Source organism: Nyctereutes procyonoides, unplaced genomic scaffold (genome assembly GCF_905146905.1).
Source record: "Nyctereutes procyonoides isolate TBG_1078 unplaced genomic scaffold, NYPRO_anot_genome, whole genome shotgun sequence".
Taxonomy (NCBI): Eukaryota; Metazoa; Chordata; class Mammalia; order Carnivora; family Canidae; genus Nyctereutes; species Nyctereutes procyonoides.
Window position 1 is genome coordinate 32,358,469 of NW_026575047.1, and position 27,590 is coordinate 32,386,058.

General features: G+C 57.0%; 1 protein-coding gene across 1 annotated transcript in view; it reads right to left on the reverse strand.

Moving 5' to 3' along the window:
- Positions 1-27,590, reverse strand: part of SORCS2 (sortilin related VPS10 domain containing receptor 2) — a 459,873-nt gene that overhangs the window by 58,635 nt on the left and 373,648 nt on the right. The window contains exons 4-8 of the mRNA XM_055326673.1: positions 23,724-23,888; positions 12,620-12,693; positions 7,727-7,791; positions 4,097-4,215; positions 225-314 (exon numbers count right to left, since the gene is read on the reverse strand). Coding sequence (XP_055182648.1) covers positions 225-314; positions 4,097-4,215; positions 7,727-7,791; positions 12,620-12,693; positions 23,724-23,888 — 513 coding nt within the window. The remainder of the gene's footprint in view (positions 1-224; positions 315-4,096; positions 4,216-7,726; positions 7,792-12,619; positions 12,694-23,723; positions 23,889-27,590) is intronic.

The following is a 27,590-nucleotide window of genomic DNA, read 5'->3' on the forward strand; positions in this document are numbered from 1 at the left end:
GCAGAGGGAAGAGCATGGCCGAGGCCCTCTGACGGGATGGAGCTGGGCTCACTGAGGATGGGGCGGACCGTGGGAGAGGACAGTGGTTGCAGGAAGCACAGCTATTCCTGCTCTTGTCCATCCTGACCTGGGGACCACTGAGTGCCTGTCAGGAGCCCTGCGACCTGTGTCCACGTGGGTTGGGACCTGGCTACAGAGCCAGGTGGGATGGCGAAGTCACTCACCTTTGGCAGTGCGTACTTCGGCAGCTTCATCAGAACAAATTCACTGCGGCGATAAGAGATGTAATATTTGGTCTGGTTTGTTGAGGTGGCCTAGCAGGACGGGAAAAAAACACATTTTTAAGAAGCTAGTTTCCAGTCAAGCCGCGTGGTCATGAATGAAACGCTATACATTGTATTTCGGCTGCTGAGAGTGCCCTTTCACTCTGCTTGTACCTGCTCTGCCTGAAATGGACAGACTCCTACTCACCCTTCAAAACCCCACACCAGACGCCCCTCCTCTGGGAAGCCTTCTGCGTCTCTCTGTTAGAACTAACCTTACCCCGTGCTCTCTCACCACCTGTTCCCCTACTACATCCATGTTCCAGTACAAGGCAGAGGAAGGTTCTCCCCCAGGGAGAGTCCTTGGTTGAGCCACTGAGGGGAGGAAGCTCGAGCCACAAAAGACGACCATCAAACCATGAGGCAGGACGAAACAGGAGGCAACACGTGCTGAGACTGCCCACGTGGCGGCACCATCCGGAGCACCGCTCAGCTTGTCTGGTCTCCTGACAGCAGCTTCACAAACCGCCATCACTTCCATTTTAAAGATGAGAATACCGAGGCCCCGGAGATGAGTACGTCATCTCCCGCAGGCGGTCACAGAAGAGCCAGGAAAAGAGAGGCTCTCTCTTGGATGGGGCGCGGGCAAGAGGGTGGGGTGAGAGGGCGAGGGGGCGGCCAACAGGACAGGAGAGGGCAGTGGCATGGGGTGGGGGGTGATGGGCGACCTCTGTGTCTCACCACGTGTGAGCATGTGTTCCATGCTCGTGTCTGTGGACACGGCACCCCACATGTGTGCACTCGCTATGTGCAAGCACGTGGACGTGAATTCTATGCAGGAGTGCGTGAGCATGAGTCCTGTGGTGTGTACAAGCGTGTGCGCAAGGCAATGCAGCATAGGCCATCATGCATCACCGCCTGGGCTCAGACTCCAGCTCTACCCCCACGAGCCAGCTGGCCTGGGGACCGGCTTCTGAGCCTCAGTCTCCCCGCCCCATGAAGTGGGAGGAGCAGAAGCCAAGTGATGGGGCCGCTGTGGGGATTCGCACCGGGAAGCTGGTAGGGCAGCACGTGGCCCCTACATATCCACCCACCACAGCAGGCCCGCCGTGCGCAAAGCATCGTGATGACGAGGCTGACCAGCTTTCTCCAGACAACTCCGCCCCAAGGGCAGGGGCTGTGAGGTCTGTGCTGGTCTGGCCCCTGGGGCTCCCTGAGCTGGCAGTGTCGGGATGGGGGACGCACGGGGGTCCTGGGGGCTCAGAGAGGGCGCCCCGGGGTGGGAGAGGCCAGGCCGACTTCCTGGAGGAGGTGGCATCCTGCTTCCTCAGAAGGAAGCGCCACGCAGCCCAGAGAGAGAGACCCGCTGCGCAGGTCGGGGAGGACGCCGGAGAGACGGCGGGGAGAACTCACAGCCCCGTCTGCCAGCCGCTGAGCTCCCGGACATGGCTGCTCTGGGGCGCCCTGGGCGGATGCCCAGCCCGCAAACGTGACACCCTGCGTCCCCCACAGGCCACGGCACGAGGGGCCCGTGGTTCAGGCCCGAGGCAGGGGGCCAGCAGGGGCGCCGCCTTCCCCGAGATGTGAATGTGGCGTTTGCGCTGGAAGCGGATGGCGCAGAGCACAGCAACATCCTCATGGGGCGGGGTGGGGGCGGTGGGGGGTGCGGGTGCGGGTGGGGTCTGCCCGCGTGGCCCCCACCCCCTCGGAACCGCCACGCTGGCGCCTGGGCCGGGCTGCGGTTGAGCCTCCGACCCGGAGGAGCAGGTGGAGACGGCTGAGCTGCTGCGCGTCCTCCCGGGAGGGTAGGTCCTCGCCAGACCAGCAGGCCTGTCCCTGGCGCCATCCGTCCAGGCCCCCGGGCGGCCAGGGCTTGTCGTGCCCATGTCACGGGTCGGCACATAGAGGCTCTGTCAGTGGTACCATTAGCCCTGCTTGGGTGTCCTCTGTCCCCTGAGGCCCAGACCCTTCTTTTTGGTCCCACACCGGCCCACAGCGCAGCTCCAGGGAAGGAACCAGCACCGTGAACCACTCGGCGCCCTGCGGGGGTCCCAGGAAGGACTCTGGGCTCATCGCACACGGTGTTAGTGGTGAGGAGTGGCAGGAGAGGCCAGTGGGCACTGGGCCGGGATCCTCCGAGGACCAGGAAGGAGGGCAGGTGGAGGCAGGACTACCTCCCAGGGATTACAGTGGGCTCCCTGCAGGGAACCCCCCAGCAAGGTAAGAGTCTGCAGGGGAGCAGCCCCCAGGTGATCTCCGAGTTGGGGGTTAGGAACAGCTATTCTGGGCAGTTGTTGAGAAACACGGGGACCACGGCCCCTCAGGACAGGATCTGATGGAGACCCACGGCCCCTGGCCACAGGAGCAGGTGCGTCCCTAGTCCCAAGGTCAGAGCAGCCCACTGTGATGGTGAGGACAGAGCTGAGAGCGCCACAGTCCCATCTGAGCACAGACAGAGCAAACCCCGGATGACCAGGCACCCCGTCCTCGCGGCCATGAGCAAGGGCCGTGTCCTACTCCACCTCGCCCGTGGCCCGGTGAGCCTGGCTCCTTCCACATCGGATGGACCAGATGCCCAATCAGCCAGCCCCGTGTCCTTGCACACTCCCCCCATCTCTCCCCACTCCCCCACTTCCCACTTCCCCACAACCAGGCCTGTGACCCAGCTGCCCCCCAGCTCCGGGGGTGCACATCCTCCCTCTGGGTACAGATGCAGAGCCCACCCGCTGACTGCGGAGTCTGGTGTCGACAGTAAAGGATGATATGGCGTGGCCCGGCTGTGACCCAGGAAGACGTGGGGCTGGCTGAGCTCTGAGGAGGTAGCCAGTGGGCCTGACGTAGAATGGAATCAGGGAAGGCTTCCTGAAGCAGGTGGTGTGTGACTAAGTCTTGGAAGGAGAACGGGAGTTCGGCAGGTGGAGAAAGAGACGTGGGACTGGAGTGTGTGATCGCGCAGAGGAGATGGGAAGCCGAGGGATGTCACAGAGGCCAAGGAGAACAGGGGCAAGATCCTCTTGCCTGGCCTGCTCTAATGGGGGGCTGTGATGACCCCTGCCTCCTGCCAGTTTTGCAGGAGGGCCTGGCACATTCCACGGGTGGACAGGGCAGCTGGGGTAATGAAACAGCCCTGAGACCAGGCAAAGAAGAGGCCGCGAGTTGTGGGGAGCCTTCCGTAGGCATTTTTGGACTTGTCTCACGGAGTTCCAGAAGGCAGGACAGGAGCCACCAGATAGGAGTAGAGGAAACACTCTGTCTCGGTGCCAGAATGGACTCTAAAAATTTGAGCCATCCAGGAGCGGGATAGGCTGTTTTGCAAGGAGTGAGCTCCTCATCAGTGGAAGTAATCAAGAAAGTGGTATGACCAGCTGTTAACTGGAGTTTCTGAATGGTCAGAGCATATGGTCAGAGCACATGTCTTTTAAGGGTGGTCCCAACTGTGACCTGAGTACCTGTGTGTAGAGGCAGCTGGGTCCTGGCCACCAGGCTGTGCCCAACTGGTGCCTGGCCACCAAGGGCAATGACCAAAGAAAGCCCCTATCGGTTCCAAAGTCAGTGAAACCAAGGCGAGCAAACGGGGTTTGGGCTTAGGGGCCCCGAGCTGTGGGAGGTCCCCGAGGGGCAGAAGGGAGGAGGAGCAGGTGGTTTGGGCCTCTGTGGGTTCTCTGCAGCCACCACCACTGTGGTGGGTGGGTGGGGGAGTATGAATGAAGTAGCCCCTGGAAGTAAAAGAGCCATTTTATTGGCTCCTGTCTCCGTGCTTCCATCTTCCCCAGCGCGGTGTGTACCCTGCGTCGCCGACTGCCCGTTGCCAAGAGGCCCAGAAGCGTCCTTACCTTGAAGAAGATGTAATCGTCCTGCACCGTCAGAGAACCATGGTCGATGGGGCCTGGGAACGGAGCTGTCAGCGTCTTCTCCGAGCAGTTGTGGATCTGGCAGGTGACATAGCGGAACTCTGCAGGGGACAGGAAAGTGCCACCCGCTCCGACTAGGGCCGCAGGAAGAGCCAGACTCAGCCTCGGACACCGCGACACGCTGGCCCGCTCCCGGCCCCGCCGGACACTGCTGCAGCGGGCTTGTCTGCGGGTCTGAGTCCCAACAGGGGACTGCACCTGTCGCCCAGCGGTGGCGGCTATGAGCCAGGTGCGCTGCTGAATCCTCAGGACGGTCCCACCGTGGTCCCATCCCCTGGATGGTGAAACCAAGACTGAGGGGAGGGCAGGTAACGCGTCTAGGGCAGGGTCTCGCCAAGAAAGTTTGCGGGAACACAGCCGTGCCTGCCCCCTGGGGGGCGTGGACGGCCCAGCTCTCCTACTAGACCCGCAGAGTCCGCCGCGGCAGAGACCCCAGGGCCGCCACGTTGCAAGTATTCAGCAGTGGCTCTTGACGGGGACTGTGCGCGGACCCTGGGCCAAAGTCATGCAGGTGAGGTCGGGACGTGGGTGGGACATCCCACACCAGCCAAGGGGCCGGCGCCTACAGAACGTACAGCACGGGGCCACGGTGGGCACCCACAGCGTCCCTCATGGCAGGGGACCTCTCCTGCCCCTGGAGTCTCCCCTACCTAAACAGGGGTGGGCCGGGGTGGGAGCCAAGAGTCCTTTCTTCCCCCAACTTTAGGCAAAGGCTTTGCCTAAATATTCAGTCAGGCACAATCGAAAGCACACTTTGCAGCCGGCGGCTGTTTTTATTTACCACTGTTTGGGGGAAAGTTTCCAAGGAAGTTGTGCACGGCGGGGGCGGGGGTGGGGGCGGGGGTGGCGAGCCTACATGCCGCCGTAGGGCAGCTCTGCCTCCCAGCTTGTGGGGCAGAAGCAGGGTTTAACCACGGGCACCCACGTCAGCCCACAGGGGCACTCCCAGTCACCGGAGACTTAGGGGCATGTCCTGCCACCAGCCTGGGTGGCTGGAGGGCATGGGGAGTGCCCAGCGTGCAAGAAGACCCACGCCCTAACACGGCAGCAGGTCAACCCCCACCTGGGGTGCTCTGCCCCAAAGCCGTATGACGCGCACCTCCAAGGGTGGTGAGGGTCCTATGAGTCAGCGGCACCGGGAGGCCCCCCGTCCGCGTGGCTGGGCCCCTGCCCACCTGCCTCGGGACCCCGTCCTCCTCCCCGCTGAGCGGCCCGGCGCACCGGGGAAGACTCGCCCAGGCCCCGGGCAGAGTCAACAGTCTGCTCGCGCCTGTTCACGGGCTCACCCACCACCCACCCACCCACTCACTCATTCACACACTGACTCATTCATTTACTCACTCATTCATTCACTCATTTACCCACTAACTCAATCACCTACTAACTCATTCATTCATTCACTCACCCACTCATTCACTCACTCATTCATTCACTAATTCATTCGTTTACTCACTAACTCATTCACTTATTCACTCACAGAATCATTCACTCACTTGTTCACTCACTCGCTCATTCATCTACTTGCTCACTCCCTCAGTCATTCACTCGCTTGCTCACTCGCTCACTCAATCACTCAGAGTGGCCCTGCACCTGCTCAGGGCAGCTGACATTTGGTCCTGTGCTGACTCAATAGGCAGCTGTCCTGGGGACACAGAGGTGAATCAATCAGACCCCATCCTCTCCCCACAGAGCTCCAGGCCCAGGGTGGTGAGCGGAGCTGTGATGGCAGCCCAGGCACCAGGAAGGCAGCTGGCAGGGAAGGTGATCCAAGGAAACAAGAAACCCAAGATGGAGAAATGGGGGTGAGTGTCCCAGAAAGGGGAAGAGAGCTGCCAAGGTGACCTTGGGGAGCACCTGCATAGTTCAGGCTGGCTGCGGTGGGTGGGGTGAGGGGGTCACAACTGGGGGAGAAACAGAGGGTCCAGATGTCGTGCCAGAGCTTGGCTGGATTCTCATGGGGCTCCCAGGCTGGGGTGGGGCTGCCAGGTGTTGGGAAGCAGGGGAACACATGTGGTCTTCAGTGGAGGGGACACCACTCAGGGGGCATGTCAATTCTGGAGGGTCTTCATGTGCTCTGCCGCTGTTGGGCCGAGGGCTCTACTCCCCCCAGGGAAGGCAGGTCATGGGGAATCATCGCTCCGTGAAAATGGGTCTCCTTGTCCAGGATGCCGGCCTGTCCTTCCTCCTCACTGAAGATGGGCATACCCCGACACAACCTCCCCCGTTGTTGCTGCCTTGAGCCCTGTGGAGGTGTCAGTCCCTGTATCACCCTCAGCGAGGCCTGGGATGCTTTTGGATTTGTGGGTGGAGCATAGCAGGAGCTGGGGTCTATACTGGCCTATGACCTTGTGAGTGCGAGCAAGCCCAGAACCCCTCTGAACTTTGTTCTGGTGAAGCAGAAGTGACCATTAACACCTGCCCCCCACCTCCCCACAGGACAGCAGATCCTGGAAAGAGCTGAGGGCTTAGAAAAGGTTAAGAGGCCCATCAGCAGCTTCCACCCTCCACCACCAAGTGCTCGCCCATGACTTCCCCGCACTGAGCAGCACATGTGTGTTGACCCATTTCACAGATGAGGACATCGAGGAGCAGGGAGGAGAGGTGACATTCCCAGGGTCACGCAGCTGGCACTTGGCAGGCTGGGAGCCGATGCCAGTGCTTCTGGTCTCAGCTGGGACTCTCTGTGGCTGGGCTCTGACACTGCCTTCCGCATAGTACGTCCTAACCAAGGAGCTCTACTGCTTGGCACTTGTCAACTCCCACCGTTTGTTAAATGTGAACCTACAGAGGTCTCCACTCTAAGAGAAGCCCAGCAGGAGGAGGCTCAATGGTCCCAGTCCCTGTAGGGGAATGTGGTCAGAGCAGTGACAGCACCAGGGCAGCACCAGTTCTGCTGTCCCCGTTCCTGGCTGCATGCGGGTCCCATGGATTGTACTACAGGGTTGGCATCTGTACTGTCCCCAACCAGGCAAAGGGCAGGACTATGTCTTGTTCACCTGTGTCCCCAGCAGGTTAGCACTGGGCCTAGTCCACAGGGAACTCAACAAGTATGTGCTGAATAACAGTCATCTGGGCTCTGATGTTCTAGAACACCCATGGTTCTAGAATATTTCATAGTCCTAGGGCTGGTCAGTGCTCCTCCCTCAGGAGCACAGAGATCTTTCTTAGAGCATGGAAGGCCCCTGGGTGCATTCTGGCACGAAGCCAGCTGTGCTGGGGTGGCCAGGCCCCCGTCCATTGAAGGGGCAGCCGTCGGAGGCCCCCACCTGGCCTCAGCACTCAGCAGCACCAGAGGTGGGGGCATAGTGCACAGGAAACACTCAATGCTCATGGGCCAGAACAAATCACCCTCTTAATGGACTTTTCCATGGAGCGGAGCTCCTTGACTTCAATTTATCCCCAGCTGGGAAACAAGCACATTTAAAGTTATGCCACATCATCACACAGTGGCCCTGCTCAGCCAAGAAACTGCCTTAGGGCGCACCAGGCCGGGCCCTGAGCTGGGGTAAAGACACAGGGGGACACCTGGTGCACGCACCCCTCCCGGCTTACCTCCTCTGACGTCCTGGGCTTCCATGTGGACCAAATCAGGGTCAGCATCCACCCCAGATACAGACCTGGAAGAGAGTGCGTGGGGGTTGGTGCTGGGAACCGAGTCCCCAGGCCCCTGCCCCAGAGCCCGCATCAGGCCCCGAGCCCTGGGTAGCCCCTCCTGCTCCGTGGGTCTGAGGCTCAGTCACCCCCCCCCCCCGCTCCTGGGGAGGTATCCAGAACTTCTTTTTATAAGACTCTTTGTTTTTTTTTAAAAGGTTTATTTATTTATTCATGAGAGACAGAGAGATAGACAGAGACACAGGCAGAGGGAGAAGCAGGCTCCATGCAGGGAGCCCGATGTGGAATTCAATCCCAGGACCCCGGGATCATGCCCTGGGCCAAAGGCAGATACTCAAATGCTGAGCCACCCAGGCGTCCCTATGAAACTCTTTATAGAAGACTCTGCTTTACTGAAGACCTTCACATTCCTGGCATCTTTATTGTTGCTATTGTTTTGGGGATGATCAAAATATCCTGACAAGGTTAGGCCAGGTTTGGGAATATCACCCTAATCTTTTTTTTTTTAAGATTTTATTTATTCATGAGAGATATACAGAGGCAGAGACACAGCCAGAGGGAAAAGCAGGTTCCATGCAGGAAGCCCGATGTGGGACTTGGTCCCGGGACCCCGGGACCCCGGGACCATGCCCTGAGCCAAAGGTACACACTCAACCACTGAGCCACCCTAATCTTGTATATTAGAAAACCAAGGCTCAGAGGAGCAAAATGACTCCCTACCCCTGCCTAGGGGTGTGCAGCTGGAAGTGCAGAGCAGGGATTCACACCAGGCTCCCTCTCTTTCACCCTCGCTGCTCCCTGCCGTCACACCTGCCACCCACCACAGCGCCGGACCCTGCCTTGCTCATGTGATCCTGGGGCTCAGGCAGCACCCAGAAGGCCACAGTGCCTGTGGCTGCCCGTGGGATCTTCCATGAGACCGGAGAAGAGCAGACGAAGGTGCATCGTAGGGTCACATCTTTGGGGGTGGGCAGCATCCTCCAGGGGAGGCAGGGATGGGGCCACCCACGCACCCACCCAGTGAGGGCCTGGTGCCCAGGAGGTCAAGTGCACACTCTCCAGCTGAGAGGAACCTTAGAGGTCACGTGGTCCAGGGCTCCCCAGGTTGTACCATTGTGTATGCCTACTGGACGGTCATTGACTTGCCATTGTCTTGACCTCGACTCCCATGAAAACCTTCTGCCTGCTTCAGCCCTCACCTAAGCGAGAACGGAGCTGGTGGCCTGGGTCTGGCGAGCTGACTGCATCTGCTAGAACAGACATTCGAGCCAACACGAGTATTAAAATCCAGCCACCAAAATGACCTCTCTCCTGGACACTGGCCTTTGCCGAAGAGCAAAGTGAGAGTCGGCACACGGAGTCAGTTCCCGTGGTCACTCAGCCCAGAGGCTGCCTTCCCTGGGTCCCCTCCGGGCCACTGAGCTTCCCTTAGTACAGAGAGCGAGTGCCCTAAGCAGAGGGTCTCTGGCGGTCCCTCCCCCAGCGCGGGAAGGCCCCTGGGAACTGCCTCCTTTCTGCTCCCCACCTGCTAGCCTGTGGGGGAGGGAAGCGAGGGGGGCTGGCGCCGGGGCCCCTGTCTGTTCCTCATTCTCCAGGGGCCTCCGTCCCCCAAAAGTGGGTCTGAGTGCCACGTGCCCCGCAGAGGCCCTGCACGAGCAGGTGGGCGCCCCTGCAGTCCGCAAACCGCAGCTCCCGCACCAGCCGCTCTGGCCCCAAGTAGAGTCTATCTCCAGGTGAGGCTTGCCCCGGGCTTTGTGAACAGAGCACTTGTGCTCCAGGAGGGACGTGAGGCCCGCGGCCTGACATCTTCCTCTCCATTCTGCATAAGGCCGCCCCAGTCCCTTTACCAGGGGCCCTGACGACGGGTCCTCAGCTGCCCAATGGGATTTTAGTGGGACCACCGGCCACCTGCAGAGTACGTAGTGACACCCACTCACCCTCTCGCTCCCTCCTTCACTCCCTCCCTCATTCATTCATTTCCTCCTTAATTCATTAATTCATTCACTCACTCCCTCCCTCACTCATTTCCTTCCTCATTCATTCATTCACTGACTCCCTCCCTCCTTTACTCCCTCCCTCATTCATTCTCTCCCTCACTCATTCATTAATTCATTGACTCCATCCCCTATCATTCATTCATTCATTCATTCATTCCCTCACTCACTCATTCACTCCCTCATCCATTCATTTACTCACTCACCAGCTCACCCACTCACTCCTGCACAGACTCACTCACTCAGTCTGCACCTGCCCCTTCCACTCAGTGAGCAGCGCCTCCAGTCCCCCTCACTCTCTGGCTCTCCCATTAAGCACCCCACAACTGAGCCCCAGCAGCCCACACCAGGCCCTGGACCAGGCAGGGGCCCAGTGGATTGGGGTCCCTTCCCAGACCCCCTTGGTCATGGGTTTTGAGGACCATGCAAGGCTGCATGCCCAGCACCGCAGATACAGCCCAGTTCCCTGCAGAAAAGGTCAAATGTTGACCCCTGTGCCCTCCTGTGTGTTGGGGTCCCCAAAGATGGCATTTGGGGAAGGGCCTTGGCCCACTACTTAGAAGCAGCAGACATGTGAGATGACCCCTGGGCAGGCAGATCTCTGAAGAGTGCAGTGTTTTGGGGACACAGGGAATCAGCTTTCATGCCTGCTGGATGCCACTTAAGCACTAACACAAAGGGCCCTGATACACCCTCAAAGACTCTGCTCTAGGCCTGTGGTGTGATGAACTGTCTCCTGTTCCCTCCCTCCACTGCAGAGGTCCTGCCATTTGTCCCACAGCTGGGCAGGCACTGAGCTAATGGAAGAGGAAGGCTGAGGCTTTGCGAGTCAGCTTGGCCCAGAGCAGTGAAGGAGACACAGACGTGGCTGGAGAAATGCAGGCGACCAGACTGCCCAGCACAGAGGCGAATGGCGTGGCCCCAGCCACAGGCAGAGGAAGCCCACCCCCCTGGGCTGCCGCTTACAGACAGCACAACCTAGGACACGTGCCCAGCCTCCCTGAGCCTCAGATTCCCCCTCTGTAACATGAGGGGGAGATGACCAGGGTCTGTGGTTCTGACTTGATAAAGATGATATATTCAGACCCCTCGTCTGGTACCTGGTGGATGGTCAGTGTCCACAGTGTGGCAACTCCCAGGGGGCTGTTATGGTTTGGTTGCAGGGCCACTGAGAGACCACAGGGAGGGTAGTGGACCTCCCCACCCCGGGGGCTGCCCCACCTCAGCCCCACAAGGCCATGCTAATGAGCTTGCTTGCTGTTTAGCCCTCCAAAGCTTTAAGGGGTCAGAGCCTCAGAACGTGGGCTTTGGCCAATTCCTGCTGTCGGTTCAAGGACAAAGAATGCCCTAGAAATGCTGTCAAAATAGCCTTATTCACTGCTTATAAGAGAGGGGGCCCCATCACTGCCTGTCACCACATTCCAGGAGAAATTCCTGGGCCCCAGGGGCCAAGTGTCTGGACTGATTATCTCTTGCGCATAACAGCTCAGAGCAATTGGAGAAACTTGGGAGAGAAATCACTTGATCTGTCCGAGCTAACAACATGTTTGAATTAATGCCAATTTACCTTTCAGTATCTGCAGGCGGGCTGTCTACCAGAGATCTCCTGAGCACCCAGCCTGGCCTGGGACCCAGGCCATTGTGCGGGGGCGCTTGGCCATTCTGCCAATTTCTCAGGCCCTTGGGGTCCGGAAATCCCACCTCCTTGCCCCTCCCCACCTCCTGGGAGCCCTGGGGGAGCAACAGTTGACATCAGTGACAAGGCTCGTGATCAAGGCACCCCTTGGGATTCCAGGGAAGGAAGCAGGCCCTCCCAGGGCAGCCCCATCAGTGGACGGCACCCAGGCCACCCAGCCAGTGCTCCAGAGTTAGCGATGCGGGCCTCCTGCAACCTTGCAGCTGTAAGCCGTGACCCTAGCTCCCTCCGTGGTCACTGTTAGGGAGACAGGACTGTGGCCCACAAAGAGGACTGTCCAATATCTGTTGTACAAACGAGGTAAGAAAGGGAAAGGATAGGAGTGTATGCACGTGCGTGTATGTGCTCGTGTGCAAGAAAGAGCAATTTGGTGGGAAGAACACATGCGCACATGACTCCAGGGGTGGTTTAGGCAGAAGAATGGCCCATGGCCGTGGCTGGCGGGTAGCAGAGGTGGGTCTTGAACCAGCACCCTCAGCTGCCACCCCTCCACCATCTGTATGCCCCACCAGCAGGCACTTACCCCCCCACCCCGGCCTCACCCATTTAGCCCACTGATGCTTCTCCAGCACCAGCTTCCTCACTGGGGCAATGAGATTAGGACACTGCTCACACTGATCACTGAGACCCTCCCAAGAGATAACATGAGCGTGGGAGGGGAGCCCAGGCACTGGATGGGGCAGGAGAGGGGGGCCGATGCAGGCAGGGGTGGAGGAAGCCATGGAGCGGGGGGGCTGCATGGGAGAAGGGCAGCTCATCAGGGGCTGAGTCAGGTCCTAGGGCAGGAATGGGGAGGGAGGGGCAGTGGGGAGGGGAGGAAGGTGGTGGGCTTACTGTGTGCTGGGCACTGTGCAGCTAGATGGACTTGGCACCTGGCCCACAGTGAGGAAGTGGAAGCTCAGAGAGGGCCCAGCACCTGTGTCAGGGGCACAGCTGGTTCATGGGTGCACACCTGACCCGAGGACCAGCAAGCCCCCACTCACAACCATCTCCTACAGGTCCCAGCAGAGCAGAAAGAGCACTCAGGAGGTCCCCGTGGGATGGGGAGGTACGAGGCAGGGGTCAGAGGAGGAGAAGGCGGGGAGCCCTGAGCTAAGGGCTGCAGGGAGCAATGGGGAGCACCGGTGGGGGGTGGGCTCTCACCAGAACATGTGGTCTTTGGTCACTCGCTCCTGCAGAAGCGTCCACTTCTTCCCCAGGTCAGATGACACGTAGAGCTTGAGGGCAGAGAGAAGAGAGATAAAAGTCTGGTCATGCTGTGAGGATGAGCCTCTTCTGAGCCGGGGGTGATCTCCCCTGGATGATGAATGCCCTGGGAGAGGTCAGGCTGGTCCAGGCCTGGCTGAGGACCTGCTGGTGGCAGCCTCGGCATTCACCTAGGGGTAGAGACCGACCTCCGAGAGGTCCAGAAAGAGCCATCCTCGGCCCCAGGTCAGCTGGTATGAACCCAGGGGCAGTGGCCAGGCAGGCCCCCAAGAGGAGGTGCCCCTGAACACCTCTGTCCAGGAGGGACTTGACAACATGCTTCCGGGGCGGGAGGCTGGGAGGCTGGGTGTTTGTTGGGAAGAAGGGAGCAGAGTCTGCCAAGGGCAGGCAGTGTGAAGGAGCGTCCATGCAGGAACAGCAGAGTCCTCTGTGTCTGGGGTCTGCGGCAACTCAGTAGCTCAGGGCCTATGCTCACGAGGGTGCTCCACTTGGGCTTCACGCTCTGTGGCCACCACCTTGAACTTCCCAGTAAATGTATCTTTGAGTTTTCTAAGTGAAGCCCCATGAAACAATGAGTTTGGGAGGGAGGGCTCGGAGGCGGGGCCCCTGCAAGGTCCTGCCTCCTTCCACCTCCTGGAACAGACTCTGGGGGGCCTGGACTGGACTGGGGAAGGTCAGTGTCAGCCCCCCGCCGTGTGCTGAGCCCCAAAGCAGGGCCGTGGAGCCTGGGAGGGTCTGCACTCTGCGCCAGGGTCCCAGGCACAGCGAAGTGTGATGTTAAATGGCTCATGAGAAGCACCGTGACGGCCTGCCCCCCACCTCCCGCTGACGCCCATGGTGGGGGTGGCAGAAAGGCACAGCAGAGGGGCCACAGCCAGTGGCACCGTGATACTGTGGCATGGTGACAGGTGGTAGCTACACTTGCAGAGAGCACAGCAAACAGAGCCTTGTTACTAATGTAACATTGTGTGTCACTCTACTTCAATAAAAGCCCATCATGACAGCTTGAGAGAGAACTGCAGGAGGAACGTTTGCCCTGATTTCCAAAGGTTCCTCACATCATACTGGGCCCTGCAGAGCACACACCCGCCCCACCTGAGCCTGCACGCTGCCGCTGCCAGGATGAGGCACTTGTGGGGGTGGGGGTGGGGTCCTGGAAAGCAGGAGCCCTGCCTGCCCCTTCCCCCGCCTCCCGCCACCAGCTCTGCCCTGCATCAGCTGCAGTCCTGGGTGAGAATAAATGGGCAACCCCCCCCTGACTGGGATGTGGGCAGTTCTATAATCAAGGTCCCAAGGCATCTTTCATTGGTGATTTTGCAAAGTTTTGCCAGCCTCCCCTGTCGGAGGGTGGGGTTTATGGGAACACCGAGGCCTCCACTCCATTCTCGAGAACAGGGTGGGTGTGAGGATCTTAAGGGATCTGCGTACCCATGAAGCATGACGCACGTGGAAATCCTGCATGGCTCGCTCAGAGCACAGAGACCAAAGCGCTGGGTCACAGAGGCGGGCGGGGCATGTCACTGTCACTCCCCAGCAGAGAGGCCAGCTGTGCTCCAGGGGCAGAGACCTGGTTCCCCTGAGCCCTGCATCGCATTTGCTGTGCCTGCCTCAGTTTCCCCATCTATAAGATGGTGCCTGCCGCTATAACATTCTGCAGGGGTGAGTCTGACTTGAGAGATAGTGGGGCCCAGTAGCCCTGGCTCCCAACAGACACCACAGTACACAGTTATGTGACCCCCCACACACAAAGCTTCCTAAATCTCAGTTCAACACTTTTCTGAAATGGGGACCCAGATCCCTGCCTTCCTGGAATGTGCGGGCTCAACCCAGGCACCACTGCGGAAAGGTTACCCTAATTACATGCTCACAGCATCCTGTCAGCATCACGTAGGGACATCAACCCCCACCCGCTGCTGCTGAGGGCTGACCGCATGGGCACATGCCCTCTCGGGCCATCTCGTGACATCTCTGTGAATCGAATGCTTTTATCAATCTGTTTTACAGATGCAGAATGGCAGCTAAGAGCAGCTGAGTGATTTGCCCGGGTTGTTCACTGGCAGAGGCTGGATGTGAATTCTCTGTGATTTGAAAGCGCCTGCCTATACTCCCCTGCACTCTAGATGTGTCTAGAAAAAATCAGGCAAGCAGAGCAATTTCATGGCCAGACCTCAACAGGAAGGAAGGCTGATGCCAGCCACTGGACCTCAGTGTCCCCATCTGTGAAATGGGCCTAACAACCACGGCAACAGTCACTGGGACTAGAGCCCACATCTGCCAGCCTTCAGGGCCAGCCTGACACACCCTGTGTGACATGCTTCTCATCTGACCCAGCCTGTCCTCCTCAGGGCCCCAAGTTAGGATTAGCAAGTGAGGTCACGGTGTTGTTATTGCTGCTGTTCATGAGGGAAGGGTTTGTGGAACCTCAGAAGGGAAACTCGGGCTCCTCGAGTATAAGCTGTGTGCGATCCTGGCCTTCACTGCGGGCAGATGGACCACCATCCTGGAAGCCTGCCCCAGCCCTGCCTAGTGCCTGTCACCCACCAGCTCCCAAGGCCAGGACCCTGGCCCTGCCCTCACCACCCCACTGCTACACCCTAGAAGTCACCACGCTTCAAATGTGCTAATATCCTTCACCTAACCCATGGCTGCTTGACCCTGCCTCCACTCCATCCTGCGACCCCGCTGAGCCATCTGCGTCTCTGTGGCTTCCGGCAGCACCTCCTCTGGACCTCCTGCCTGCAGCCCCCTACCCTCCCACCCAGCCCTTGCTCCAGGAGACAGCCACTAGGATCCTTCTGGGACATGCACCTGACCACGTCTCTCTTGTATGTCAGAACTTCCACGGGATGCCATGGCCTTGGGATAAAGCCACATGCCTTATACGGGCACTCAGAGCCCCTGGACTGCCTGGCCTCCCTCCTGCTGCTGTCTCTGCTCATACATCCCACACCCCTGTCACATGCAGCTCTGGGCTCATGTGTGACTGTGCTGCTAACGTGTCTCAGGGGGTCCTCTGAGCATCTGCACCTGCTGTCCGGTCTGGCTGGAATGCCCTTCCTTGTCACATCCAGCGTACAAGACTCAGTGTAAAGTCACCTCTTGGTCAGGGTTTGGCCAAGGTCAATGCCCAGAGGCCCTGGTACTGCAGAGCTGGGCTCAGAACCCAGTCCATTGGGTCGAGAAGCCTGTGTCAGGTCTCAGGGCCCAGGTCCTGGAGAGAACTGACCTGCAGTGCCTTCCCTTTGCTCCCACTCTGGCCCAGGGGAGGGGTGTCCCTGGCACACCCCCTTGTGCTGTCACCCACCTGCACCAGAGGCCCTGGCCCTTCCACTCCTCATCTCCAGGAAACTCCTACACCCCTCAGCCCCCTTCCACCTCCACCTGGGGCCTCCTCCTTGTCACCTGGCTTCTGGTAGATGCCCTACCTCTGAGGCCACAGGTTCAAGTCCCGCATTCTAGATTGTTCCACTGCCCCTGGCTGACCCCCTTCATGGCTCCTTCTTCCCCACAGCTGCAGAATGTAGACCCAGTGGGTCCCACCTCAGTGAGTTCTCCTTGCCAATGTTTTGTCCCAACCTCAGCGATCTGTGAGAGGACACCCCACCCTGGGACGGCTGTCCCTGCCCGAGACGCTGCTGCAGCCTCCGGAGACAGTCGTGTTGCATGGCTGTGACTCCATACTCTGTGAGCTGGTAAGAACAGGGAGCATTGTCTCTGTTTTTAACAAACGTGGGAGTTTCCTTTGCTAAGCCACCCTCCTCTCTGTCAGCAGCACAGAGAAAATACCTGAGACGGGACCTTTTGCTCCACAAGGAGGCTGAGCGCCTGTGAGCGTCAGGGCCACCAGAGCCACCAGAATGAGCACCACAGACAGGGCCCAAGCAGCAGAGCCTCATTCTCTCCCGGTCCTGGAGCCTGGGAATCTGAGACCAAGGTATGGGTAGGATCAGTTCCCCCAGAGGCCCATCTTTCTGCTGTGTAGATGACTGTGTACTCCCTGTGTCTTCGCCTGGTTGTTCTCTGTGCATATCTGTGTTCCAATCTTTTTTTTTTTAAGATTTTATTTCTTTATTCATGAGAGACACAGAGAGAGAGGCAGAGACACAGGCAGAGGGAGAAGCAGGCTCCCTGTAGGGAGCCTGATGCTGACTTGATCCCAGGACTCCAGGATCACGCCCTGAGCTGAAAGAAGATGCTCCACCACTGAGCCACCCAGGTGCCCCCCAATCTCCTCTTCTTGTAAGGACACCTGTCCTATTGGATCAGGACCCATCCAGGTGACCCACGTTAACTTAAATACCTCTTTTAAAACCCCAGCTCCAAGTATGGTCACAGCTGAGGTGCTGGAGGGGTGAGGACTCCCACATACAGATTTTGGGGGGACACGACATAGCCCATTACAGAAGCCCACCTCCTACCATGTCCGCCACTGCCGTCCTCCTTCCCTCCCTGCCACAGGCCAGGCTCCACTGCCTGCATCTCTGCCCTCTTCCCCTGAACCCCCAGCCTCACACTTGCTGAGAGAACTCCTACCCTCTGAAACCCAGAGCTGTTTCCTTAGTTCCTTCCCTGTCTCGGCAGTTTTGTTCCTGCTCCTCTGCTAAAGCTTGTGCAGCTCACAGGGACACACCCTGCGGTGCCCGCCCCTCACCGAGCCTGGCCCTGGACGGATCGCCGCTGGGTATGCTGAATGAGTGGACAGATCTGATTCTAGGGCAGGAGCTGGCAAACTGTTCTGGAAAAGGCCGGACAGTAAATATCTTTGGCTTTCCAGGCGGTGTGGTCTCTGTTGTAACTGCTTATCTCTGCCTCTGGAACAGGAAAGCAGCCAGAGACTAGATGGAAACAAATGGGCTTGCCTGTGTGCCAAGGAGACTTTATTGACAAGACGGTGCCAAGCTGTCATCTACTGACACCTGCTCCAGAATACATGATATGAAATGATCACTTTTGTCTTTAAAAACGGCTTTTTGGAATGTTTTCACCCCCTGGAACATAAGATCCAGGACACAAGGGACACCTGGGTGGCTCAGTGGTTGAGCACCTCCCTTGGGCCCAAGGCATGATCCTGGAGTCCCGGGATCGAGTGCCACATCAGGCTTCCTGCATGGAGCCTGCTTCTCCCTTTGCCTATGTCTCTGCCTCTCTCTCTCTCTCTGTATCTCTCATGAATAAATAAATAAAATCTTAAAAAAAAAAGATCCAGGACACGAGGAAATCACCCATCTTATTAACCATCTGTAGTCAGGTCTGGCATGTATGTATACAGTAGGTGCTCAATACATGTCCGTAGCTCAAGCAGCTGGTTGTGCTGAACTTCTGGAAGGGCCTCAGTGGGAGAGGCTAGTGGCAGGTACTGAGCTAAGAGCTGGTCCAAGCACCGTAAAATGGGTCATTACCGCTTTACTGATGAAAGATCAGAGCTTAAAGAGGTAAGTAAGGCACCCAAGGTCATGCCGTGTTTGCTCACAGCAGTGGTTCCCACCTCATGGAACTAAGTGTAACACCCCAGTGGCTGAGGGTCCCCCAGGAAGGATGACAAGTCACCTCTAGTCCTTTCTCTGGGCCCTCTGAGTGACCAGGTCAAGACTCCTTCCACCTCATGTCTCAAGTCACCCGTCTACAAATCAGAAGAGAACTGCTCTTATCCTCAGACAGCACACAAATAAAAAGTTGGTGCACAGCCATCAATTTACGGGAGTCTGGTAATAAAACCTCCGCGTTAATGGACGGCATTATCGCTGCCATCCCCACAGATGCACTTGCGTTTATGACGCCTGCCCTGCGACGTGATGGAGCCTTTCCAATTTGCTCTCGTGGGAGGCAATTTTATAATACACCATCAATCGCTGCAGAAATAGAACATTTCCACTTAATAAAAGACAAACACCAGCAAATCAACAAGAATAAACACATCAGGGACATGCTGGTTGCTGCAGCAAACCCTGCACATGCAGGCAGGAAAAGAGCAGAGGTGACTACCAGAGCAACACAGGCCGCTCTGATATAAAGGTGAATCGGTGCTCAGAAGTCAGAGCAAGGGAGAGTCCAGAGGGAAGGAGCAGGATGAGGTCAGAGGTAGGTCAGTCGCAGAAATGTGTGCCAGTAGGTCTTACAGAATTATTAGAGGTGCTGCCATCTGGCAGCTGCCCGGGATCCCGGCAGCATGCTGTGTGTGGGCCTGGGACTTGGCATCCTTCCCTGCCCCACTGTCAGGTGCCTCGTAAGAGCACAGGCTGGAAAGTGGAAACTCAGAATCGCTCAGACTCCCTTGCAGCTAGAGTTCTTGGCCACAGGCACACTCATGGGAGGTTTAGAAGGTGAAGGTTGCATGGAGGCATTTTCTGGCCACCGAGGGCCATGCCTGCTGGCCAGCCAGGTTGTGGGGACTTGCTGCGGGATCCATCCTCAGCTCTGGAGGGTGGAGAGGCAGCCGTGGTGGAGACAGCAGCTGGACTCTGCCTTCTGCCATCCAGTCACTGGCTCTGTGAGCATTGCCAGGCAGTATGGCTGCAGCAGTGGTGATGTCACATGCATGGGTCTCAACACTTGCTGCGTATCCTTGACCTTGGCAAGTCTGCTGGGGCTCCTGGTCCCGCCCCTCCTGACATGGAAGGCAGAAGCTCCCCAGGTGGGGAGAGAGAGAGAGAAAGCTCTACAGCCCCTGGGTGGGATCCTTGGGGTTCCAACCTGAAGCCCTTTCTCTAGCCCCACAACAATTTAGGGAACACCTGGTTCCTCATGCTAAATCCTTCCTCTGCTTAATTATCTAGAGTGGTGTCTCGTTCCTGCCCAGAGCTCTGTCAGACAACTGATCAGGGCAGACAGGGAAAATGCACCAAAGTGTGAGACTCTCTGGGTTCATGAACTTGTTCTGTTTCAGAGAAGTCTGGCTTCTGCCCAATTCTGAAGCCTGAAGTCAGGAAGGAAGCGGGCACTGAAGCCCGTAGCCCTGCAGGACAGCTCATCCGCTGACGGATGTTCATGGTGGCCACTGTGAACCTGCACCTCTGCCCGCCCCTTCTTGGGAAACTCTTGCCCGCCCCCCACCCCCGCTGCCTTGACAGCAACTCTACTTTGCTTCAGTGCGGATAAATGCAAACACAGTTTACGTAGGCTGGAGGGATGCGAGCGTCTGGTTTTCTCTAATTGCTCCTGTTGTTCTAAAGTTATATTAAAAAGTAAACATACCTCCCGATCCATTCTCTTTTTTTTTAACAGAAGTTTTTTTTTAATTTTTATTTATTTATGATAGTCACAGAGAGAGAGAGAGAGAGAGAGAGAGAGAGAGAGAGAGAGAGAGGCAGAGACATAGGCAGAGGGAGAAGCAGGCTCCATGCATCAGGAACCTGACATGGGATTCGATCCCAGGTCTCCAGGATTGCGCCCTGGGCCAAAGGCAGGCGCCAAACTGCTGTGCCACCCAGGGATCCCCCGATCCATTCTCTACGCCTCTCCTCAAAGCCCCTCCTCTAGGAAGGCTTCCCAGATTGGTCATCCAAGGTGTCTTTTCTTCCCTACTACTAAGTTTCCGGAAGGCATTCCTAGGCTCAGGTTAACTTCTCCTAGCGCTGGGAAATAGAGGATGTTTTTGATGGGGAGCAGAATAAACCATAACAGTGGGTCCATCAAGCGTCCAGGGCTGTGTCTGTAGGCAGGTCCCAGGGACCAGCGCAGGGAATCAGGAGGCTCACCTTGGTGCTGGGGGTCCCCAGAGAGCTGGCATGGGAAGGGACTGCCTGGCCCCCACATCCTTTTGATCCCAGGACTCCAGTGCAGTTTGCTGAGCCTTCAAAGAGAAAGCCCTGCATCAGGCTGTCAGAGAGGAAGGCCACCCAGGCTCCAAATAAGGTAGCCTCACAGCGCCCAGAGCTAGTGTCCCAGTGAAGGGGGTGGTGAAAGCAGGGGGCGGGGTAGTCTGAGGGTGGGAGGACTGTGTTTGCTGGAGGAAGGGGTAGGCACCTGAGAGGAAAAGCAAAGGGGAGCCTCTGGCTTTGGAACCAGCCTGCAAGTCCTTGACGACAGGATATTGGTGCCCATCCCTGTTGACTCTGACTTTGGCAGGTGACTTGCTTTGGCTTATGGTGTGTGATGGGATGTGATGTCTTCCAGGTCAAAGCAGACAGGCCAACACTACTGGGGCAGTTTTGCCAGCCCCTCCCCCTCCCCGGGCCCTCCATCATGAGAACAGCATGACCCCAGATGACTTCAGGTTCCAGAATAAGAGAGGTGCAGACATCTGAACCCTACCATCAGCCAGGGGCCATGTGTCACCAGTCCCAGCAGAGCATGGTAGAAGCCTAGCCAACTCACAGACCCGGGAGCAAGCAGTGACGCTCGCTGCTGGGAGCCACTGAGGTCTGGGGCTGCATGTTACTTGGATGAGCAGATGCCTACCTAATACCCCGGGTCTGTCGGAATCGAGAACTGGTGTGGTTCCACCATGCCATCCCGCTTCTTGGAAGCAAGAGAGCTTTGAAAACCATAAAACCCTATTAAAAAAAAAAAAAAACTGAACCCCAAGGCCGAATTGTCATCGTTATTAATTTCCTCAAATTCTTCATTCCTTTTATAACTACAACTAAGCCATTTTTTTCTCCCCTTTTTCTTTCCTTAGAGTCACTGAAAAGAACCAAGGAAAATAACTGAGATTTCAGCTCCATTAATTTTTCAGGGCACCATAAATTAAAGAGCAATTGCAACGCAGTCAATTTCTGCAGGAAAATAAGTCTCCGTGATTGTGCTTTAGTCTAATTACATGGAAGGCTAAATACTGCTATTAATACCCAGAAGCACATGCTGTCCCAATGGAAGACGCCCGGAGCAAAGAGGCAGCCCACTAGGCCAGGGGATCTCGGGGGCGCCAGGCAGCGAGGCCCAGGCCTGGGCAAGGAGCCTGGGCCCTGTAGGGAGCCACGGCTCAGACCAGCCGGAAGTCTCCAATTGGCGGCCCTTGGCCTGGGCGATCTCTAATGGGAGACATCCGTCATTGACCTACGGATCGATCCAGCCGCACCCATCCATCTATCCACCCACCTCCACCATCGATCACCCATCCACCCACCCATCCAGCCTCATCTCAATGTCCATCCATCCAACAACTATTATCAACCGGGAACTTGAGCTAAAATGGTGTAAAAACTAGGACTAGTCCCTGCCCTCAAGGAACAGAGTGTGTGTGTACAGGGCACCAGCAATAATAGAATAATGTCACAAATACATAAGCACACTGCGATCGGCCTTGGCGAAGAGGGGTGAGGGGAGGTGGAGGCGTGTGGACCAGGGGCAAGGTCCTAAGGAACAGCTTCCATTTGCCTCCAGACCATGCACCACCCTTGTCCATCCTTCTCCACACAGGGCTGGCCTGTGCGGATGGCATCCACTGCCCAACCCCATGTTGGCTGAGCTCCCTTTCCGAGGCCAGGCCTCCTCCTGGGCCCCTCCCAGAGACGTGGGGGTCCACAGAGTGTCACTGGGCACGACAGTAGGCCAAAAATGGTCCCCAAACGGCAGCCACGTCCTAGTCCACACACCTGTGCAAGTGACCTCAGAGGGCAAAGGACTTGCAGATGTGATTCCATGATGATTTTTAGTTGGAAAGGTTATCCTGGATTCCCCAGGGGCAGCAGAGGGCGACTGCTCTGATTTCTCACAGACACACACTCACACTCACAGACACACACAGTCACACACATACAGTCACTCACACACTCAGAGTCACACACTCACACAGTCATAGTCATACACTCATAGTCACACAGTCACACACTCACAGTCACACAGTCTCACACTCATGCAGTCACACACAGCCAGTCACACAGCCGCACTCACACTCAGTCACATACTCATACTCAGTCACACAGTCATAGTCACACACACAGTCACAGTCTCACACTCACACACTCAGTCACGCACTCAGTCACACACTCACAGTCACACAGAGTCTCACACACACTCAGTCACACACTCACAGTCTCACACTCATATACACTCAACACAGACTCATAGTTACACACACTCAATCACATTCACTTGTCTCACACTCACACACTCACATACAGTCACGCACTCACAGTCACTCACTCAGACACTCACAGACACACACACATAATCAGGCACTCACATTCACAGTCACACACTCACACTCACTCACACTCTGTGAACACAGAGCACAGACACAGAGGAGGACACTGCCTTTGCAGGCTGGAGAGGCTCCTTCACAAACAGCTCGATGCCAGAAACTGAAAATGGCCAGGGACCCCCCACAGCCTCCGGAGGGAGTGTGGCCTTGCAGACACTTCGATTTTGATCTAATGATACTGATTTTGGACTTCTGGTCTCCAAAACTGTGGGAGAACACACTTCTGTTGTTGTAGGCCATCAAGTGTGTGGTCACTGGCCTCAGGCTGCAGGAAACCAATGCTGGCCTCCACCACGGCAGGGTAGTCCTTGTCCACTGGCTCTCTGCGTTCCCCACAGCACCCTCATCCTCAGCCCTCAGGACCTGCTGGTGCCAGCCCTGGGGCTCTCCTACCCCCTGGACCTGGAAAGAGCCCTCCACCATGTTCCTTGGTCGCCCCATGGAGGTGCCCTTGGGTCCTGTGGGGCCATGGTGACACAGCCCCCAGAGGAGAGGATGCTGATGGGGGATCTGAAGGATGATTCACTCCTAGTGAAGGTGGAAAAGCATTCCAGGCTGGCAGAAAGGCCTGGCAAGGCCCAGTGTGGGATGGTGTGTGGAATATTCTGGAAGTGGAAGATGGCTTTATGGCTGGTGCACCCAGAGGGGAGGCAGAGAGGAACAGCCCTAATCCTGTCTCATGCGCGTATGTGTGCCAAGCGCACCTCTCCCCTCCACCCACTCGGTTCACACACAATACAGCCAAGCGGCTCTCCCCCAATGGCAGCACCCGGACCGCCGGGTCTCGGGGGGAAGGGCTCTGGTAACCCCATGATGAGAAGCCTGGACTGCCCCATGACCCCACCCAAGGAGCAGTAACAGGGGCCCTCAGGCCCAGACACCAGCCCCTGGGCTGCGTACCTTGTTCTCCTTGGTGTAGGCCAGCACCTTGTCCTCCTCTTTGGGGTGGAAAATCAGGGTTTCCACCGAAAAGGGGATGAGCTGCTTCTGGAAGGTAGCACCCTCGTCCGTGCTGAGGAACAGACTCTGGTCACGGTCGCTGAGTGAGGAGCTCACAAGGACAATCTGAAACAGAAAACCAGGAAGCCATGAGCCTCCCCTCTAAATACCAGACTGGAGGGCATGGCAGGAACCAGGGTGGGGGGGCAGGGAGGGTGCCCCCCCACTCCCTGCCCCTGCCCACTCGTGCACACTGGTCATTCATTCTCTCACTGCACAAATATTTCCCAGGGCCGGGGTGCTGGGCACCATCCACACGCTGATGGTCTGCTGTGAGCCATCCATTCGGGGAGGGGGGGCAGCAGGAGACAGGTGAGTGCATCCACCATCATGTGGCTGACTGGTGGCCCAAGGAGACATGGTAGGATGGTGGGGAGGCTGAGCTGGTAGCTGCCTCCCAAGGCAGAACACTGGGCCACCTGGGGGTCCACCTGGGACAGTGTGTGCAGGGGTGGGACTGCGGACAGTGGATGTGAGGTGACCAAGGAGGATGGGACTGAAGTAGCTGCCTGTCAAATTCTATGAGCCCAAGAGGGCACCACAGTGGGTGAAATGGCATCCCCCAGGAAGACACCAGGTCCCCATGTCCTAACCTGGGTACCTGTGAAGGGGACCTCACTTAGAAACAGGGTCTTCACAGATGTAACCAAGCTAACCACGTCAGTAGGGAGTCATCCTGGAAACCAGCAGACAAGGCGTCCATGGCAAAGATGGGTGACAGCCCTGCCTCACACATCCCCATCTGCAAAAGCCTCCCATGGAGGGTCTCTGCAAGGCTCTTGGCTCCACCTGGAGGGTCAGGGGAGCCACATCTCCATGGGGTGCATCCTGCTTGGGAAGCCGGCCTGTGGCCCTTTCTGGGTTTGTCCACTTTCTTGCTAAGGTATGTGCACAGGTACAAGCCCTGCTGGACTGTGAGGTGGAGGGGAAGCCCCAGGTCTCATAGGAAGGTCAGGAAAGGCCAGCCAGAGGTCAGAACAGGTTGGCCCTGCTAGCTACACACAGGGCACCACCGGGATCTTCAGAGGCAGAGCCCAGGGCACAGGGAGAGGCTTCCCTCCTTTTCCTGAGGCCAGAGGGTCAGCCAGCCTGGAGGGCTGGGGAGGGGATGTGGGCACCTGGCACTGAGAGCAGATGCCCCCCACCCCCGGCCATGTGGTCAGCCCCCTGCCGCCTGAGTGAGCCCAATCTCTACCTCCATCCTCTTCTGGGAGATCCAGTTCCCACAAATAAGCTGGGGGTGGGGGGGCAGTCTTCCCACTCACAGACCTCGTGGAGACTTCTGGGTTCCTCACAGTCCCAAAGAGACTGTGACCTCTGTGCAGGGTCTGCAGGCTCCTCCTGGACTGGCCTCCCTCCCTGCCTCTTGCTTGTGCACTGGCCACAGCCAGGGTGGTCCACCCATATCCAGTCCTCCCTCAACACCTGTCCCCTCTGTCTCCCCCTCACCCCCCTGGGTCAGTGGATCCTCGGCTTCGAGGCCATGGGGGACATTGTATTTGCTCACCACCTTTTGTGGAGGTAGCCTCTTCCCACAGGACTGTGGCCCTCTGGGGCCGGGGCCAGGTCTGCAGAGTTCACTGCTGTCCCCTCCCTACCATCACTCCTGCAGGGCCTGGGGACCCCACACACTTGTTGAATGAATGAATGAATGAATGAATGAATGAACAGACACCCATGTGGATAGAGCAGGGGGCCAGGGGCACCCTCAGTCTCAGCCCAGCTCAAATTCCATGTCCATGTGACCTCAGGCAAGCTGGCTAACCATTTCCTCCCTAGGGTGCCTGGCATTGGGCGAGCCTGCAATGAAAGTCTAATAGGAGTGCAACCAGACTGTCCTCACTGGAGCTCTGCGGGGCAATTATCCCCTCTGCTTGGCTGATGGGGAAACGGAGGCCCAGAGAGGGGGAACAAACTGCCTGAGGTCACACAGCATGCAGGATGGAGCCAGGGTCTGGATCTGAGGGGTAGTCTATGCAGAGTGGGGTGCCGGTGAGGTCGGGGTGGGGGTGGGACCAGCCAGACATGAGATGACCCTGGCTTTCAAGGGGGGGAGGCTGTGGGGCTATGGACGCCCCACCCCATGAAAAGAAGTAGAGTATAAACTTATAAGCAACTATGTATTTCACATGGACAAAACTGTGAGGAAGCCTATGATAATTTTGTCAATGGTAACTGTGTAAAAGTGTAATTGTGTCAGTGGAGGTGCACACAAATAGAACCAGAGAGTTTACTATTCAGCCATAAAAGAAAGGAAACCTGGCCACTTGTGACAGCAGGGACAGACCTTGAGGGCGTCATGCCCAGGGAGAGAAGTCAGAGACAAGTACCACCTGATCGCACTTACAAGTGGAATCTTTTAAATATATATATATGTGTGTGTGTGTGTTTAATTTTTAATTTTTTTATTCAAATTCAATTAGCCAACATAGAGTACATCATTAGCTTCAGATGTAACGGTCAATAATTTACCAGTTGCCTAAAACGGGTGGAATCTTAAAAGCAAAGCCTGAGCTCACAGAAACAGAGAACAGATTGGCGGTGCAGGTGGCGGGTGGGCGAGGGGTGAAGGGGGTCAGGAGGCGCAAACTGCCTGTCACCAAGTGAGCAGGTCACAGCTGCGGGGCCCAGCGGGTGACACGGTCAGGAACACTGTGCCGCATGTTTGAAAGTTGCTGAGTGTAGATCCTGCCTCAACAGTCTCATCACACCGTTATAACAACGTGTGGTGGCGTGTGTGGGGGGGTAACGAGACGTACCGTGGCGATCATTTCACCATATATGCAAATACCGAGCCGTTATGTTGTACACCTGGACCTGAGGTAACGTTACATGTCAATCGCACTTCAGCTTGGAAAAAATGAACAGGAGGTAACACGGGGGACATTAATAGTGGTGAGTTTTAAGTGGTAGAGTTAGAAGGAAATTATTTATTTTATTTTATTCTAAGATTTTGTTTATTTATTTGAGAGAGAGAGAGCAAGAGAGCATGAGCAGGGGGAGGGGGAGAGGGAGAGGGAGAAGCAGACGCCCCGCTGAGCAAGGAGCCCAATGCAGGACTCGAACCCAGGACCCCGGGATCAAGGCAGACACCTCCACCAACTGAGCCACCCAGGTGCCTCAATATTTTTTATTTTAAATAAACGTTGTAGTTTAAAAGCTTTAAATTTACAGAAAAGTCGCAAAAATAGTACAGAGTCCCATAACCCCTGGTGCGGTTTCCTCTGCTAGGATATGTCACATCAATAGCAGATGCTTGTCACAGCTAAGGAACCAGCATCCGCACAAGTGCATGGTCTGAACTACGCACTACGTTCCACGAATGGCCTTTCCTGGTCCAGGACCCCATCCAGGACCCCACCTGACATTCAGGTGTCATGTCTCCTTAGGCTACTCTGGGCTGTGGCTTTCTCAGACGCGCCTTGTTTTTCTTGACCTTGACGGTGTTGAGGCGTTCTGGGCGTTCTGGTAGCCTATTTTGCAGACTGCCTCTGGATTTCGGCTTGTCTGCGCTTTCCTCGTGGTGACACTAAGGGTCATGGGTTTCGGGGAGGAAAGGCCAAGAGGTGAGGACCTTCCTGAGGGCAGTGGATCCAGAGAGCAGGCTATGGAGGGCCTCACTGGCTGGGTGGCACTGGTCAGGGCTCTCCACTGGATGGCACCCCATTCCTCCTTGGGTCCTCGCTGTCCCCCTTGGAGGACACCCTCATCACGGCCCCCACCTGCAGTGGGGGGGGGAGGTAGAAGAGCTACAGGCATTCTTGTGAA